General features: G+C 56.3%; 2 protein-coding genes across 29 annotated transcripts in view; both read left to right on the top strand.

Annotated features, from left to right (window-relative positions):
* Nucleotides 1-10,476, top strand: JPH4 (junctophilin 4). 2 transcript variants are annotated; one of them, XM_017864271.1, is made up of 7 exons: nt 7-173; nt 340-465; nt 709-1,256; nt 1,864-2,635; nt 6,909-7,027; nt 7,369-7,901; nt 8,794-10,476. In XM_017864271.1, exons 3-7 carry the CDS (start codon nt 878-880, stop codon nt 8,875-8,877), a joined length of 1,887 nt encoding a protein of 628 aa, XP_017719760.1. In that variant the 5' UTR covers nt 7-173; nt 340-465; nt 709-877; the 3' UTR covers nt 8,878-10,476. The 2 variants fall into 2 exon arrangements, with proteins under 2 accessions (XP_017719761.1, XP_017719760.1); XM_017864272.1 differs by lacking the exon at nt 340-465 and having other exon boundaries at nt 1-173.
* Nucleotides 10,477-10,572: 96 nt separating this feature from the next.
* Nucleotides 10,573-15,652, top strand: part of AP1G2 (adaptor related protein complex 1 subunit gamma 2) — an 8,796-nt gene continuing 3,716 nt past the window's right edge. For 2 of the 27 annotated variants that reach the window (XM_017864245.1, XM_017864244.1), the window contains exons 1-12: nt 10,940-11,392; nt 11,817-11,941; nt 12,084-12,225; nt 12,345-12,689; nt 12,803-12,898; nt 13,161-13,397; nt 13,859-13,957; nt 14,132-14,187; nt 14,355-14,468; nt 14,658-14,798; nt 14,876-14,930; nt 15,012-15,134. In XM_017864245.1, the coding sequence (XP_017719734.1) occupies nt 11,141-11,392; nt 11,817-11,941; nt 12,084-12,225; nt 12,345-12,689; nt 12,803-12,898; nt 13,161-13,397; nt 13,859-13,957; nt 14,132-14,187; nt 14,355-14,468; nt 14,658-14,798; nt 14,876-14,930; nt 15,012-15,134 (1,785 nt within the window). In that variant the 5' untranslated portion in view covers nt 10,940-11,140. Of the gene's footprint in view, nt 10,775-10,819; nt 10,911-10,939; nt 11,393-11,816; nt 11,942-12,083; nt 12,226-12,344; nt 12,690-12,802; nt 12,899-13,160; nt 13,398-13,858; nt 13,958-14,131; nt 14,188-14,354; nt 14,469-14,657; nt 14,799-14,875; nt 14,931-15,011; nt 15,135-15,652 lie in introns of those variants that run through there. The other 25 variants (XM_017864263.1, XM_017864257.1, XM_017864261.1 and 22 more) reach the window with 25 other exon arrangements.

Here is a 15,652-nt window from a genome sequence, read left to right as displayed (position 1 = left end):
TGCTCCTCCAGCCGGGAGAGAGGGGACTCACCGGACTCCCCCACCTTTCCTCTCTGGGTTGGAGCAGTCTCTCCGGAAGGGGAGGGGGCTTGGCTTGTCCGGGCGAGGTGGGAGTGGAGGTATCCTGCCATGGATGCTGTGCCGGGGAGGCAGCCTGAGCCCCAGCCCACATGGTGAGTAGCCTGCCCCCTCCCTTCTGCCTCTCTGCCCGTCCCCACCCTGGCCTTTCCCCTGCAGAGCCTCCCCTGGGCCCCATCCATTGCCCCCGAAAAACCGTCTGCCCACCTTGGTCCAATCTCCCCGCTACATATTCTACCCCCACCCCCATCCCTTTGCCAGAGACGCCGAAGAACCGGGACAGAGGGGTCCTGACAGCAGCCAGGGAAACGGGTGCCCTACGATTCTGCCCAGCCCCCTCTCAGGACCCCCAAACTGCCATCCACACTCGACACTTCGGGGTTCTAGGTTGGAGAATTGGGACTCCCGCTTGGGGTTGGGGCCCCAAGTCCTGGGAGGGGCCCGCTCCACAAAAACAGAAATGGGGGAAGCCCCCATGCCCCCCAAGCTTGGGAGCTGCTGGAAAATGCTGCCGAAGGAGGGGGGTGGATTGGGGGGCGGTGCTGATGCCCCGAGCCACCGGGCCAGGGAGCGGCGGGCAAAGAGGAGGGGCCTCTTTCGCCACTTGCCCCCCTCCCTCTTTCTCCGCAGCCACTCAGGATGAGGGTCCGGCCCTGCCTGCCCTCGCTGGGGCCCCCCCGCCCGGCCCCGGTCTAACTGCCCCGCCCCAGACCTCGCCCGGCTCCAAGGCCCCCAGCCGGCTCTCCAGCCCCAGGATGCGCTGAGCCGCCGGGGGGCTGAGGCCGCGCCAACTACATGCATGTCCCCCGGGGGCAAGTTCGACTTTGACGACGGGGGCTGCTACGTGGGGGGCTGGGAGGCGGGGCGGGCACATGGCTACGGCGTGTGCACGGGCCCCGGCGCCCAGGGCGAGTACAGCGGCTGCTGGGCACACGGCTTCGAGTCACTGGGCGTCTTCACGGGGCCCGGTGGACACAGCTACCAGGGCCACTGGCAGCAGGGCAAGCGCGAAGGGCTGGGCGTGGAGCGCAAGAGCCGCTGGACGTACCGCGGCGAGTGGCTGGGCGGGCTGAAGGGGCGCAGCGGCGTGTGGGAAAGCGTGTCCGGCCTGCGCTACGCCGGGCTCTGGAAGGACGGTTTCCAGGACGGCTACGGCACCGAGACCTACTCCGACGGAGGTGCAGGACCCGGCCCACCAGTGTCTGTCTGCTCGTCCGCGTGCGCCTTCCCTAGCCTTGCGCCTTCGCCCGCCATTTGCGCCCCTGCGCCCATCCATCTGTCCCCCGCCCCACATCGATGTGACCTCCCGCCCCCAATTTCTGCTTTCTCCCATGATGATTATGCTTTCCTCAATTGTCTGTCTCCTGCTCGCTTCTCCCTCACCCGTTCCCTGTCTGCCTGTCCTCACACCTCCCTCTCTACCTGCCTGTCCCCAACACCTCTGCTCTTCGTCGGCGTGCCACTCAGAGTCCTGTTTGCCTATCTAAACGCCCCCACCAGCCTGTCCTTCGCACGCCTGCCGGGCCCTCCCCGTTTCCCCTGTCTACCTGCACTGCCAAAATCTGCGTAGGGCTCCTGCTACCTGCCCGTCTTCGTTCTGCTCTTCCACACTTTCCCGCCCAGCCTGGCCTGTCCCCGGCTCCCAGTGCCCTTCCCCGACCTCCACACTAACCGCCTCCACCTCTCCCGCCTGACGCTTGGGCTTGCAGGGGGGCTTGGGACTTGGGGCGCAAGGAGCCCAGGGGCACGTCCTGACTCTTTCTCCCACCCCTCCGCCGCCCGCAGGCACCTACCAGGGCCAGTGGCAGGCCGGGAAGCGCCACGGCTACGGGGTGCGCCAGAGTGTGCCCTACCATCAGGCGGCGCTGCTGCGCTCACCCCGCCGCACCTCCCTGGATTCCGGCCACAGCGACCCCCCGACGCCACCCCCACCCCTGCCCCTGCCGGGCGACGAGGGAGGCAGCCCCGCCTCGGGCTCCCGGGGCGGCTTCGTGCTGGCCGGGCCCGGGGACGCCGACGGCGCGTCCTCCCGAAAGCGCACTCCGGCGGCCGGCGGATTCTTTCGTCGCTCGCTGCTGCTCAGCGGCCTCCGAGCGGGCGGACGTCGCAGCTCCCTGGGCAGCAAGCGAGGCTCCCTGCGCAGCGAGGTGAGCAGCGAGGTGGGCAGCACCGGACCGCCCGGCTCGGAGGCCAGCGGGCCCCCGTCCGCAGCACCGCCCGCCCTCATCGAGGGCTCGGCCACAGAAGTGTACGCGGGCGAGTGGCGCGCAGACCGGCGCAGCGGCTTCGGCGTGAGCCAGCGCTCCAACGGGCTGCGCTACGAGGGCGAGTGGCTGGGCAACCGGCGGCACGGCTACGGGCGCACCACCCGCCCCGACGGCTCCCGCGAAGAGGGCAAGTACAAGCGCAACCGGCTGGTGCACGGAGGGCGCGTCCGCAGCCTCCTGCCTCTGGCCCTTCGGCGGGGCAAAGTTAAGGAGAAGGTGGACAGGGCTGTCGAGGGCGCCCGTCGAGCCGTGAGCGCTGCCCGTCAGCGCCAGGAGATCGCCGCTGCCAGGTGGGCGTCCAGTTCAGAGGCCGAAGCTGGGCTAAGAGGAGGGGGTGCGCTGGGGACCGGGAAGGGGGGTGTGCCTAAGGGAGGACCAAGGCCTAAGGCCTAGGGCTTGGTGGGGAATAGCAAGCCTAAGGCCAGGCATTTGTAGCCCTGGGCATTCTCGGTGTTTATATCCGAGGCTACAGGTGGATGTGGGTGTAACTGTGGGTAGCTGGGTATTTGAGGGAGGTGGTGTAAGACTGTAAATGTGTCTCGGTGTCTTTTGTGTGGAGATGTGTCTATGGAATCCATTGTTGTGTGTGGGAGTAGCAAGGAACTGGTTTTGTGCAGGCCCAGAAATCTCTTGGAACTCAAAACATGTCCCTAGTCTTCCTCCTCTTGCAGCTGATCCAGTCTTCAGGCCTCAGGCTGAGAGCATCAGCCCTGGGTGGAAGAGGGACTGTCCCTTCCTAACCACATCCCAGCCTGACACCATTTCAGGCTTGGGCCTTTGGGAAGTCTAATTAGTACTGCTGACCTATCCACCTGAAAACATAGTCTCTCCCAGTTTTGCCCCCTCTGCCTTCTTTTACCCAACTGATAGGAAGTTTGAAGGGAGGAGGCTTCCCTGTAAATGAAACTTTTCTGTAAATCAAATTACATTTCCTTGCATCAGGAACCTTGCTATCTAAAGCAGTGCTGTCTAGCAGGAATATAATATAAGCCAAATAGGTAGTTTTAAATCTCCTAGTAACCACATTAAAAAATAAAAAGAAGTCAGACATTGTGGCACACACCTGTAGACCCAGCTACTTGAGAGGCAAGAGGATCACTTGAGCCCATCAAGACCAGCCTGGGCAACATAGCAAGATCCTGTCTCTAAAAAATAAAAAACCATACAAACAAAGGAATAGAAAATAAAAAGAAGCAGGTGAGATGAATTTTAATAATATTTTTATTTAAATCAATATATCCAAATATTATCATTTCAACTGGTAACCAGTGTAAAATTATTAAGATATTTTACAAATTCTTTTTGAACTAAGTCTTTGAAATCTGCAACTCCCTGGGCAGCAAGCAAGGCTCCCTGCACAGCGAGGTGAGCAGCAAGGTAGGCAGCACGGGACTGCCCCTTAAATTTTACACTTAAATCACATCATTTCCATTCAGACTAGACACATTTCAAATGCTTAATAGCCACAAATGGTTTGTAATTACTGAATTAGATAGCAGAGATCCGAAAGAAGGCGGGGCACGGTGGCTCACACCTGTAATCCCAGCACTTTGGGAGGCTGAGGCGGGTGGATCACCTGAGGTCAGGAGTTCAAGACCAGCCTGGCCAACATGGTGAAACCCTGTCTCTACAAAAATACAAAATTAGCTGAGTGTGATAGCAGGTTCCTGTAATCCCAGCTACTCGGGAGGCTGAGGGCAGGAGAATCACTTGAACCTTGGGAGGCGGAAGGTCTGCAGTGAGCCGACACGATCATCTACCGCACATAGAGCCACCTGCCGAGCTATGCACAGTGTATCCACACAGCGAAGAGTCCCAGTCTACCCAGAAACCAACAAAACAAACATAAAAAACAACAAAGACATAAATATTGGCGTATAACCCCACTCATATACTCGTCCACGCACATGAGATCCCACACAGGTGTCATGCGCTGAGCGTGGCCGTACACAATCTACAGTAATCCCAGCACTCTTGGGAGGCCGAGGCGGGCGGATCATGAGGTCAGGAGACCGAGACCATCCTGGATATACACGGTGGAAACCCCGTCTCTACTAAAAAAATACAAAAAACAGCCGGGCGAGTGGCGGCGGGAGCCCCTTAGACAGAACGCGCCTGTAGTTCCCGAGCACTTGGGGACACAGCGACTGAGGCAGGAGATAGTTCGGCGTGAACCCGGGAGGCTGGTCATATGTTTCAGCAGTGAGCTGAGATCTGGCGCACTGAGCACTCCAGCCTGGGTGCAAAGAGCGAGACGCCTTCTCAAACAACAACAACACAAAAAAAAAAAAATACATACATGTATAAGCCAAACACAATCTCCACAAAATCCACTTGTAATGAGATTCACAGACCCCTTATTTATACAACTCACATATTTGAATTTTCACATACTGGATTTTCTTTTAAAGGGGTGGGGGATTTCATTTAAATTTGAGACTTCTTCAGAGATCAGAGATCAGGATATGTCCAGATATGCTTAAATGAGTTTGTATAATGGGTGACACAGTGAGTGAGTGTGTGTGTATGTGTGTGTGTGAGAGAGAGAGAGAGAAAGAAAGAAAGAAAGAATATAAACATGCCAAATGCAGAGTAGACGTTTGAGTCAGAGAATGTGCATCTATAGATGTGTCTGGGAGTCTGGATGTTAGAGCCCAGGGCCTTAAGCCAGGGAAGGGGGAGGGCAGAGCACCAGGGAACATTTTAGGCTAGATAGAGTGGAGACATGTGCAGGAAAAACTGATCTCAGTAACTAGAGGATCAGGCAGTGGGAGGAGGTTGGTTGGTCTCCCCAGCAACAGGCCTGGCAATCCTGATTGGCTGCCAGCTGCCATGGAAACAGCAGAGCCTCAGCAGCAGGTGCCTCTGCCAGGTAGCCTGAGCCTGGCCTGAGTCTGAGGCCTGAGCACAGACTAAGTCTACTGAATAGGACTTGATCATCCATACTCTTCATATAGAAAAACAGGCCTCATCAGTGCACCAGTTTCAGGCCACCAAAATAACTCAGTACAACCCAAGACCATGATCCTCATGCTCATGGCTCAACAGGTGCCCTTGACAGCCCTGTCCACCTTCTCCTTGACTTTGCCCCACTGAAAGGCCAGAGGCAGGAGACTGTACATGTGCCTGCTGTGCACCCTGAGACCAGCTCAGTTTCAGCATAGGGCTAGTCATATAGAGTCTGAAAGTCTCTAAGACAGAAGAACCACGTTATCTGAGATCCCTCCCAACAGGCTCTAAAGATCTTTGACCCACCAGGTTTGAGGAGAAGGGACTAATCATAGCTCCCAAAGAACATAAATAAGAGGCTATGGACTAAGAATATGCACAGTAGATATCACCATCCTCTTCCCCACCCCCATACCAGACTGTCTTCCTAAGCCAGAGAGAACAGGCCTGTGACCAGAGGAAGTCATGGGGTGTGATCCACTCAAGCCCACGGCAAGCTCATCTGACTGACTCTTTCTCAGCTCCTTTGTGTCCTACCCTCAGAATTACAGAACTCATTTAAGGACAAGGCATCTATGATTAACAGCAGAGGGTGAAAGGGAAGAGAAAACTGAGGAAGCATCTGACATCAGAGGGAGAACTGAGAAACAACAGTGGGGAAGGACTGATCAGACTCCCAGACTGCCTGCACCTAAGGAGCAGGGAAAGTGGGAGGGGGTGTGGAAGGGAGACTAAGGGTTTAGCCAGAAGTGTAGTTGCAATGGTGAGAAAGCATGCATATTAGTAGGGAGAGGGGATGGGATCATTACCGAAAGGGGAGACCCACTCTTACTCCAGTTCCAGAGCTCAGAAAAGCATGAGGGGGGGCAGTGGGGTGGTAGCAGTGATGGGATGAAGAACAATGTGATAACAGAAGAGGCCGAAGGAACGCAAGATAGGAAATTCTCATGCCAGGAAATCTGCACTGGTAGAGATAGGATTAATAATAAGGAAAATAGATGGTAGAAAGGGAAAGGGAGGTAGAGACTGTTAACATGAGGGAGACAGTGGCTCTGAACAAGGGAGCGGGGCAGGGACGAAGCTGCTTGGAAGGGAGGACCAAAGTACAGGACCCTGCGCTGGACCCCACAGAGAGGCCTGTGACTTCAGGGGGTGAGAGGGGTTAGTAACAAGAGGAGGTGCTAACTGCAAAGAAGGTGGTAGGTATAGCTCGTAAGCACCAAGCAGGACTGCAGGGGATGTGCTAAAAGAGCGAAGTCTCAACTGTCACTGGGAGGGGGGCAGGACAGGAATGGAATGACAGAGTTCCAGGAGGTCCTGGCCCTTGCAACTGGAAGAAGTGTTACTACAGGACGTAGCAGTAGAAGGCTGTGAGAGGAGCAGGAGGGTGTGATGATGGCAAATGCAGCCCAGGTCAGGGGGAGGAAACCGAATGGGAGCTGCCCTGGCCTGCCAGGAGGGGAAGCAGCTGGCAGAGTGTGGGGAAGGGTGAAGACTCCAGAGGACAGGAGGATATGATATAGAGGGGACGGGTCTAGGGGGCTGGAGCATCTGAGCAGGGGCTAATTTGAAGTGGGGGAAGGTCTGCTAAGTCCCTGTCTCTGGATCCGACAGGGCAGCAGACGCCCTCCTAAAGGCAGTGGCAGCCAGCAGTGTCGCTGAGAAGGCTGTGGAGGCAGCTCGAATGGCCAAACTGATAGCCCAGGACCTGCAGCCCATGCTAGAGGCCCCAGGTGAGGCATGGGCAGCTGGGGGGAGGGGAGTGAGGTCCCTAGGAAGCTAGAGAGACTCAGGTGTGGGGAAACAGATGAGAAGCCCTGCAAGGGAACCGGGGATGGGAAAAAACAAGGAGTGAGGGTGCAAGGAACACAGGGTAGGGGCCAGACCTGGTAGTCTGGGGAGTGGGACTTGGGAATGTATACAGTACGTTAATGGGGGGTTTGGAGTCTGGCGGTGAGAGGCTATGAGCCTGGGAATTCCAAAGTCCTGGGAAGTGCCCAGTCAGGAATAAAGCTGCAGCCACTCCAGCCCAAGGCCAGTTAGGCCCCTCTGATTCTCAGCTATCCCTACCCAGGCCGCAGACCCAGGCAGGACTCAGAAGGTTCCGACACGGAGCCCCTGGATGAGGACAGCCCTGGGGTGTATGAGAATGGACTGACTCCCTCAGAGGGATCCCCTGAACTGCCCAGCAGTCCTGCCTCCTCCCGCCAACCCTGGCGACCCCCTGCCTGCCGGAGCCCACTGCCTCCTGGAGGGGACCAGGGTCCCTTCTCCAGCCCCAAAGCTTGGCCTGAGGAGTGGGGGGGGCCAGGCGCACAGGCAGAGGAACTAGCTGGCTATGAGGCTGAGGATGAGGCTGGGATGCAAGGGCCAGGGCCCAGAGACGGTTCCCCACTCCTTGGAGGCTGCAGCGACAGTTCAGGAAGTCTTCGAGAGGAGGAGGGGGAGGATGAAGAGCCCCTGCCCCTGCTGAGGGCCCCAGCAGGCACGGAGCCTGAGCCCATCGCTATGCTGGTCCTGAGGGGCTCGTCCTCGAGGGGTCCTGATGCTGGGTGCCTGACAGAAGAACTCGGGGAGCCTGCTGCAACCGAGAGGCCTGCCCAGCCGGTGAGATTCTCTGTCCCTGCTGTGTGCCCTCTTCTCCCAAAGCCTTGCCTCCCACCCTTTCCAGACCTGTCTGATCGCCAGGGGGCTTTTTATCTCCACTCGGCTTCCTCTGCCTGGCCAGTCTTGGACCACATCCCACCTCAAAAAAATAGAGGGTGCTCGAGCTGGAAGGAACCTTACACGCCTACAAGCCTAACTCCCTCATTTGACAGATGGGGGAACTGAGGCCCAGAGCACTTAGAGTAACTTGCCCAGGGTTATAAACTAATAATCAATGGGAGAGCCAGAACATTTTTCCCCCGTTCTCCTTCCATATCATTTCCAGCTCTCAGTTTCCTACTCCACCCCCACCCCCACCTCCGCACTTTCTCTCTTTGGTGCCCAGAAATAAAAAAGGAAAAGATTGTTCCCTCCCTACCCTGACTCTCCCTCCCTCTCCTGGGAAGAAGTTGAAATAGGGAAGAAGGCAGAAAACCGGGAGAGGCGGAGTTTCCCCAGAACCCTCTACTCTGATTGGGCTCTAGGCCTTCTGTTTCCTAGCAACCACATCCTCACCCCTTCATCCCTCTGCCTTGCTGCAGTACTGGCTGCTGCTGCCAATGTCTGCTACTAAGGCCAGGCACCTCCTGCCTAGGACACATGATATGCTGATGGGAGGGGACTAGAGGGAGGAGGTGGAAGGGCTGTCCCTGTATTGAAGGTGCCAGAGGAAAGGTGGGGCCCTGCCTGGGAGAAGACAGGGTTTTGCAATCCAAAACAAATGTTGGCGATCCCCCTGCTCCAGGCTCTGCAGGGAGGTACCTGAGACCCTTCAGCTCTGCCACCTCAGCCAGGGCAGGAAGGTGGGCCGTGTCCTTGGGGACTGAGTCTGCTTCCCCCTCTGTCTCTCTAGGGAGCTGCCAACCCCCTGGTGGTTGGAGCCGTGGCCCTCCTGGACCTCAGCCTGGCGTTCCTGTTCTCCCAGCTCCTCACCTGAGGCTACTTCCTGGCCTGGTTCTGGCTTTGGTTGCGTGCCTCTTCACCCCTTTGACCGCCTTTTTTCTCTTCTCCTCTTCCTGGCTGTGTTTTTCCTATCTTTCTTTCTCTTCTTCCTTTCTTTTCTGTGCTCCTTTGTTTTTTTTTTCTCTCGCTTTCTCTTTCCCTCTCTTCTTTCAGATTATCTCATTTCTTCTGGATCTGTCTCTGTATTCCTCACTCCCTTCCCCATCCCAACCCCTTCTTTCTCTAGATTGTTTACATATGAAGGGCTTTTCTCTCTCAGAGTTGCTGTCTTCTCTGAGACACACAAATCTAAGTCAGACCATTGCCCCACGCCCTCCCACCTTTTCTTTAGACCTCAACTTCGCTGCGGGTGGGGGTTTGGTGTCCTAAGGAGACTCCTGGAAGCTGAATGGAGAGGAGGAGGAAGAAAATGAAGAAGGAGTGATTGAATGCCGGGCAAGGGACTGGCTGCGCTGCTGTGGCTCCCTAGCCTGAGGGGCCTGCTGTCCCTCTGAGGCCTAGTGAAAAAGCTGCAGGAGGTGCATCCTCCACCTCTAATCTTGGAGGCTATTATCTCACCTCCAAGCACTGAGCTGGGTTCCTGCCCAATTCCATCCTTCCCTGAGGGAGAGAAGGGAAGTGAAAAGTAGAATAACTCCCTACCATTTCCCTCTTTTTCTCCTCATCAGCCAGCCCCTCCTCCAGCCCCCTCTGGTGGCATGCCATGCCAAGAGCAACGTGTAAAGGAACAGAGAATATCCAATGCAGTCAAGTCCACCCCGCCCAGACTTTGCCACTGCCTTCTCCCACCCTTCTGTCTCCCCCACAATAGTTTATTTGGTTGGTCTGGACTCACTTGTGGCCTTTGATTAAATTCCTAAGGGGCCTGAAGAAGACATTTCTATTGCAGAGGGTTAGAGGCACTTGAGCAAGGCCCCCACACCCCAACTCTGGGAGTTGTGGTCGGGGGAGGCACTTCTCGGGGATAGGACCAGACAAGATAACAGGAGCTCACAAGGAAGCAGAAGCTGTGACAAGTTTAGTAGTCTCAAAATGGGTTATGTCCCTTCCCCCTTCACATCAGAATCTTGTGAAATGGGAAAACAACAGAAGGAGGGGATCAAAGAAAGCTGATCTCACATGCTTCCCAGGCAGGGCAGAGGTGGGAGTCAAACCTGGGTGACAGGTGGGTGGAGAGCCCTGTTTGAGGTTGTGGCTGATCCCTCTCTGGTATTAGCTTTTCCCCTGGGAGCAGGAAGCCCTAGGAAGAGGGGACTGTAGGGTCCCCAGGGGATCTTTCCTCCCTCCCCTGCATGAGGCAGAGGCAAGCTGCCTGCCAACCCCCTCCCTCAAGGAATGGCCTTGCCCGGGAATGCCCACCACACATACCCTCTTTTTTTCTAGTCAAACTCTGTTTATTCCTTGGCTTGCCTCCCTCTTTCCTCCCCTCTCAACCTTTACTTCTGATTTCTATTTCATGGAATTTGGGATTGAAGTTAAACTACAACAGTGCCGCCAACACCAAGTCTTGCAGGAAAAAAATACAAAGAAATTTAACAAAAAAAAAAATATATTAATAAAAAAGTTCAAAAAAGGGGGGGGATTGTCATCTCCTTTGGGGTGCGATGGCTTCAAATCCAAACTGAGGCTCTCCGGGTGGTGAGGATGTGCGAGGAGGCCTCTTGAAGAACTCCAGGCCTATCATGCTGTCTGTCCGCTAAAGCCTGAGGCTCGAGGTCAGAGGATTCAGGAAGGCTCTGCATCGGCCCAGGAGGGCGGGGTCCCGTGGTGGAGGCGGGGAGAGGGAAGGACCGCACGGATCACCAACCCCTGCTCGGCCCCGTACCAGGAGGCGCTGGGGTGCAGAGGAGCGGAGTTGAGGCAGAAGCCAGGTGAGGCTGGAGTCCTGGGGGTAGGCAGGCTGTCGCTGCCGCTGTCTGAGATGGAAATCGGGGGAGGAAGCTCGCGGAAGAAACAGAGGAGGGTCGTGGAAAGAAAGCAATGGCTGAGCTAGGGATGAGATACCAGGTAGGAGGAGGAAACGGGAGAAATAGGTGGGGCTCCAGCGCATGCTCAATAGGAAGGGGCGCCGGTAGGGTGCGGACGCATGCGTAGTGGGCTTCCCGGGCGGTGGGGTGGTCGCGGAATTTGGAGACCCACTTCGAGAAAGGTAAAATGCGGGAGCAATTTTAGGGTACCTGTGGGACCCGGGCTCTTAGGGTCTTGACACAGGACGCGCCTGGGCCGAAAACCCAGGCATGCCCGGCCAGAGAGTGTTTCTTCACTCCCGGACTCTGCCAGTCAGAATGGTGGCGCCTTCGCTGAAGCTTCAGGACCTCATCGAAGAGATTCGCGGGGCCAAGACTCAGGCCCAGGAGCGGGAGGTGATCCAAAAGGAGTGTGCCCACATCCGGGCCTCCTTCCGCGATGGGGACCCAGTGCACAGGCACCGGCAGCTGGCCAAACTGCTCTACGTCCACATGTTGGGCTACCCCGCCCACTTTGGACAGGTACTGGCCAGGAATACCTCCCTCCTGAGCTTGATGAAGGCTAGTGGGGCAGAGTCACAGACTCTCTCACCTGTTTATGCCCTGGTTTTTTAAATTCTACAATTTCAGAGTCCTCACAGGCTGCACTGCAAACCTCTTTCCCCATTGCTACCCCTACTGGTCATCAGCTGGCCTGAACCCTTCATTCTCTGGCCAGCCTCGTTTAGGGCAGGCACCTCCTCCTTTCCTTTCCCATCCTCCTCAAGTCCTAGTTCCTCCTACCCACTAACGCCTGAATTTCCTAAGCTTCTCCTCTTGTTGAAGGGAGAGTGATGAGATAGGATGCCCCACAGGTTAATCTGGTTTTAAAGAGGAAGATGGAACAGGGATGTGAGTGTCTATGGTTTCACCCCTGCCTCTTCCTGGTTTGCCCCCTTGACTATAGATGGAGTGCCTGAAACTGATCGCCTCCTCCAGATTCACAGACAAGAGGGTGGGCTACCTGGGGGCCATGCTTCTATTGGATGAGAGGCACGATGCCCACCTGCTCATTACCAACAGCATCAAGAAGTGAGAGGGTTCTGGCAATCACTTGGAATCAGGGAGATGGGAGAGTAGGGACCTTGGAAATCCCAGGGGACTGCCTGTTGTGGGTATTGAAAAGGACTGATTTTCTCAGAGGTTTGACGGACCGTCCTCCCAAACCCTGCAGTGACCTGAGCCAGGGGATTCAGCCAGTACAAGGCCTGGCCTTGTGCACTTTGAGCACCATGGGCTCTGCTGAGATGTGCCGAGACCTGGCCCCAGAGGTGGAGAAACTGCTCCTGCAGCCCAGTCCCTACGTGCGCAAGAAGGTGAGATGGTGGGACTCCTGGCACTTGCTCCTGCAGATACTGCCTGCTGTGTGCCATATAGTAGTAGATGCAGGGGTCCATCCCCTCTGATCCCTGTCTGAGGCCCCGGACCTCTGCAGGCTATTCTGACTGCAGTGCACATGATCCGGAAGGTCCCTGAACTCTCCAGTGTCTTCCTCCCACCCTGTGTCCACCTGCTTCACGAGCGTCACCATGGTAAGGCTGTGGGGCTCCCCATCCTTTGCTTCAGCTCTGTGGACAGAAGAATTGAAAATCGGATGGGAACACCAGCTCATAGGAGAAGGGTAGCGCACACACACAGGCACACACGCAATAGACTCTCTTGCCCCTGGCCCCCACCATTCACTTCCCCGACCCTGACCCCAGGCATCCTGCTGGGCACCATCACGCTGATCACGGAGCTCTGCGAACGAAGCCCTGCAGCCCTCAAGCACTTCCGAAAGGTGGGCTGGTGCAGGGGCAGGCCCTGGGCCTGAAGAGAGGGTCAGTGGGGAAGGAATGGGGCTTTAGCTGGAGAGGATTAGGACAAATGCCCAAAGTTGTGCCCTCCCTCCAGGTGGTACCCCAGCTGGTACAGATCCTCCGGACTCTGGTGACAACGGGATACTCCACAGAACACAGCATATCTGGAGTTAGCGACCCCTTCCTGCAGGTGGAGTGACCTTTCACTGCTGTATCCCTGGAACAGAGAGGGCATAGCAGTAAGACCATGACCAGTGGTCTCCTCCAAGAGAACACTGGCCCTCTCAGTGTCCTGGGCAGCAGAATAGCAGGCACAGGATTGCTCAGATCATCCCAGGACCTGTGAGGGGAGAGGGAATGCCTAAAAGTGAGGAAAATAGAGTTTGGTAACAATTTTTTTTTAAGCCTGTCCTGAACTCCCCTGGCCTCACACACCTCTGTTCCCCTCCCAGGACCAAGAGACCTGTGGAGCTGAGGAGGTATGGGGAGGATCTAGAGAGCGAGCCAGACCCTCACAGTGCTCTCCTCCATGTTGGAGTTTTCTCCTCAGCTCCGTGACTCCTTATCCTATGAACCCCTCCACCTTTCAATTTTCAACCCAACCTCAGGTCCAGATACTTCGTCTGCTTCGGATCCTGGGCCGGAACCACGAGGAGAGCAGTGAGACCATGAATGACTTGCTGGCCCAGGTGGGGGCTGGGAGGAGGGCACTGGTTAGCTGTGTTGCTTGGAGACCCCACCAGCCCTGGGTGCCCCTCACTTGACTCCTCACTGTGCAGTGGCCGTATCATTGCCTCTCCGTCTCCTCTAGACAGTGAACTCCATGAAGAAGGGACACAGTCTGTCTTAGTGCTATTGCCCCAGTGCCCAGGCCGGCCCTGGCACAGCAGAGGCTAAGGGAACTTTGTTGGATGGTTGAAGGCTGGACAGATGACATGTTGGAGTCCTTCAAGAGACCTGAGGATTACCCGGGCTTGTTGGCATGTGCCTGTAGTCCCAGCCACTCAGGAGGCTGAGGCAGGAGGATCACCTAAGCCTGGGAGGTCAAGGCTGCAGTGAGCTGTGGGCGACAGAGTGAGACCCTGTATCAAAAGAAACGGAGACCTGAGGAGGGCCCTGAGCAGATATATCTCCTCTCTCCTCCACTCAGGTAGCCACTAACACAGACACCAGCCGAAATGCCGGGAATGCGGTCCTGTTTGAGACAGTACTCACCATCATGGATATCCACTCTGCAGCTGGCCTACGGGTATCATCCCTTATGCCTCTCCCACTATGGCCCCGCCCACCACCTCACCCACACAGGTCCTGCTTGCTGGTTTCTTCCTCCTAGCCCCATCATCTTGCGCCAATGTGTTCCCACTCCTCAATGGCTGAGCAGGTTGCTTCTTTCCTGGCTGACCCCAGCTTCTGCCTCTCATAGGTTCTAGCTGTCAACATTCTTGGCCGCTTCCTACTCAACAGTGACAGGAACATTAGGTAATAGTCCCAACTGTCTGCCTAGGCTGTGCCACTGATCCCCTGGCCCTCTGCCCTCCTTCCTCCAGAGCCTCCTGATCCATTTCTCTCTTACCCCTATACCCAAGACAGGACGGGGATGGGGGCTGATGGCCATGGTGTGATAGAACCTCCCCCATCCTGACCAGGTATGTAGCCCTGACATCATTGCTTCGACTGGTGCAGTCTGATCACAGTGCTGTGCAGCGGCATCGGCCCACTGTGGTGGATTGTCTACAGGAAACTGATGCCTCCCTCAGCCGGTGAGCAGTGATAGAGGGGACAGGAGGGCAGGGCAGAGGTTCCCAGTGCCTTGTGGCCAAGACTCGAGCCAGCTTAGAGCAGCTGGAGTAAGGGGACTAAGGGGGACAGGTCCCTGGGGAAGCAGAGGGGCTGAGGCATGGACCAGGATAACCTGGGCTACCTGCATGGAAACCTCTTTCTCCTGCCAGGAGGGCCCTGGAACTAAGCCTGGCTCTGGTAAATAGCTCCAATGTGCGAGCCATGATGCAAGAGCTGCAGGCCTTTCTGGAGTCCTGCCCTCCTGACCTACGGGCTGACTGTGCCTCAGGCATCCTGCTAGCTGCAGAGAGGTGAGGTGCCCAGGAGTGGAAGAGGGTAGAATCTGGGCAGGGTCAGTACCAGGACTGATGAGCCATATATCCCCTAGGTTTGCTCCCACCAAACGCTGGCACATAGACACCATCCTGCATGTGCTGACAACGGTGAGGCAGGGGCTAGTCAGAGAGCTGGGCAGAAGTGGTCAAGATTCACCACACTGACTTGGCCGTGCCCACACCTTCCAGGCGGGCACCCATGTGCGGGATGATGCAGTGGCCAACCTGACCCAGCTGATTGGGGGGGCCCAGGAGCTACATGCCTACTCTGTGCGCCGCCTCTACAATGCCCTGGCAGAAGACATTTCCCAGGTACCATTCCCACCTACCCAGGCCCAGGGCTGCCCAACCACTCCCTTGCCCATCCTCGACCGCCTCCTCCCTATACTAGATTCCAATTTTTCTCTCAAGATCACAGCCACCTACATAGTGCAGAAGACATCCAAGCACAGAGCCCTGTTTTTAAGAACATCTGGGCTTTTGTCCTGACTCTGGTACCTCCTGGCTATGTAACTACAGATGACTAACTTCCCTTATGCTCCACGTACCCTGACTGCCTCTTAGAGCTGCCTTGAGATTAAAGCTCTTGTGTTTATGAGGTTTCATTATTACCTTGAATGCTGAATGAATTAACAGATGCCAGGCAGTATCTACAGCCCCCTCTTCCATCTTAATTAAATAGGGTGGGCAGAAAGCATCCACACCTTCCACAAGGGAGGGACCCTCTCACATTTCCATCCTGTGTGGGTAGGCCATGTAGTTCTGATGCTTGGCCACCAGAGGGCAGTGGGAGCCAGGTAACAAACTTCCCTTTCTCCACCCCTCCAACC

This window comes from Rhinopithecus bieti, unplaced genomic scaffold (genome assembly GCF_001698545.2).
Source record: "Rhinopithecus bieti isolate Rb0 unplaced genomic scaffold, ASM169854v2 scaffold_74680, whole genome shotgun sequence".
NCBI lineage: Eukaryota > Metazoa > Chordata > Mammalia > Primates > Cercopithecidae > Rhinopithecus > Rhinopithecus bieti.
The sequence above is the reverse complement of the archived record's forward strand: the minus strand, read 5'-3'. Positions and strand labels throughout refer to the sequence as shown.

Coding starts and splice junctions, on each gene's coding strand:
- JPH4 (XM_017864272.1), top strand. CDS start 878: ATGTCCCCCGGGGGCAAGTTCGACTTTGACGACGGGGGCTGCTACGTG. Junction 1,257..1,863: donor CGAGACCTACTCCGACGGAG/GTGCAGGACCCG, acceptor CGCCGCCCGCAG/GCACCTACCAGGGCCAGTGG. Junction 7,028..7,368: donor GCCCATGCTAGAGGCCCCAG/GTGAGGCATGGG, acceptor ATCCCTACCCAG/GCCGCAGACCCAGGCAGGAC.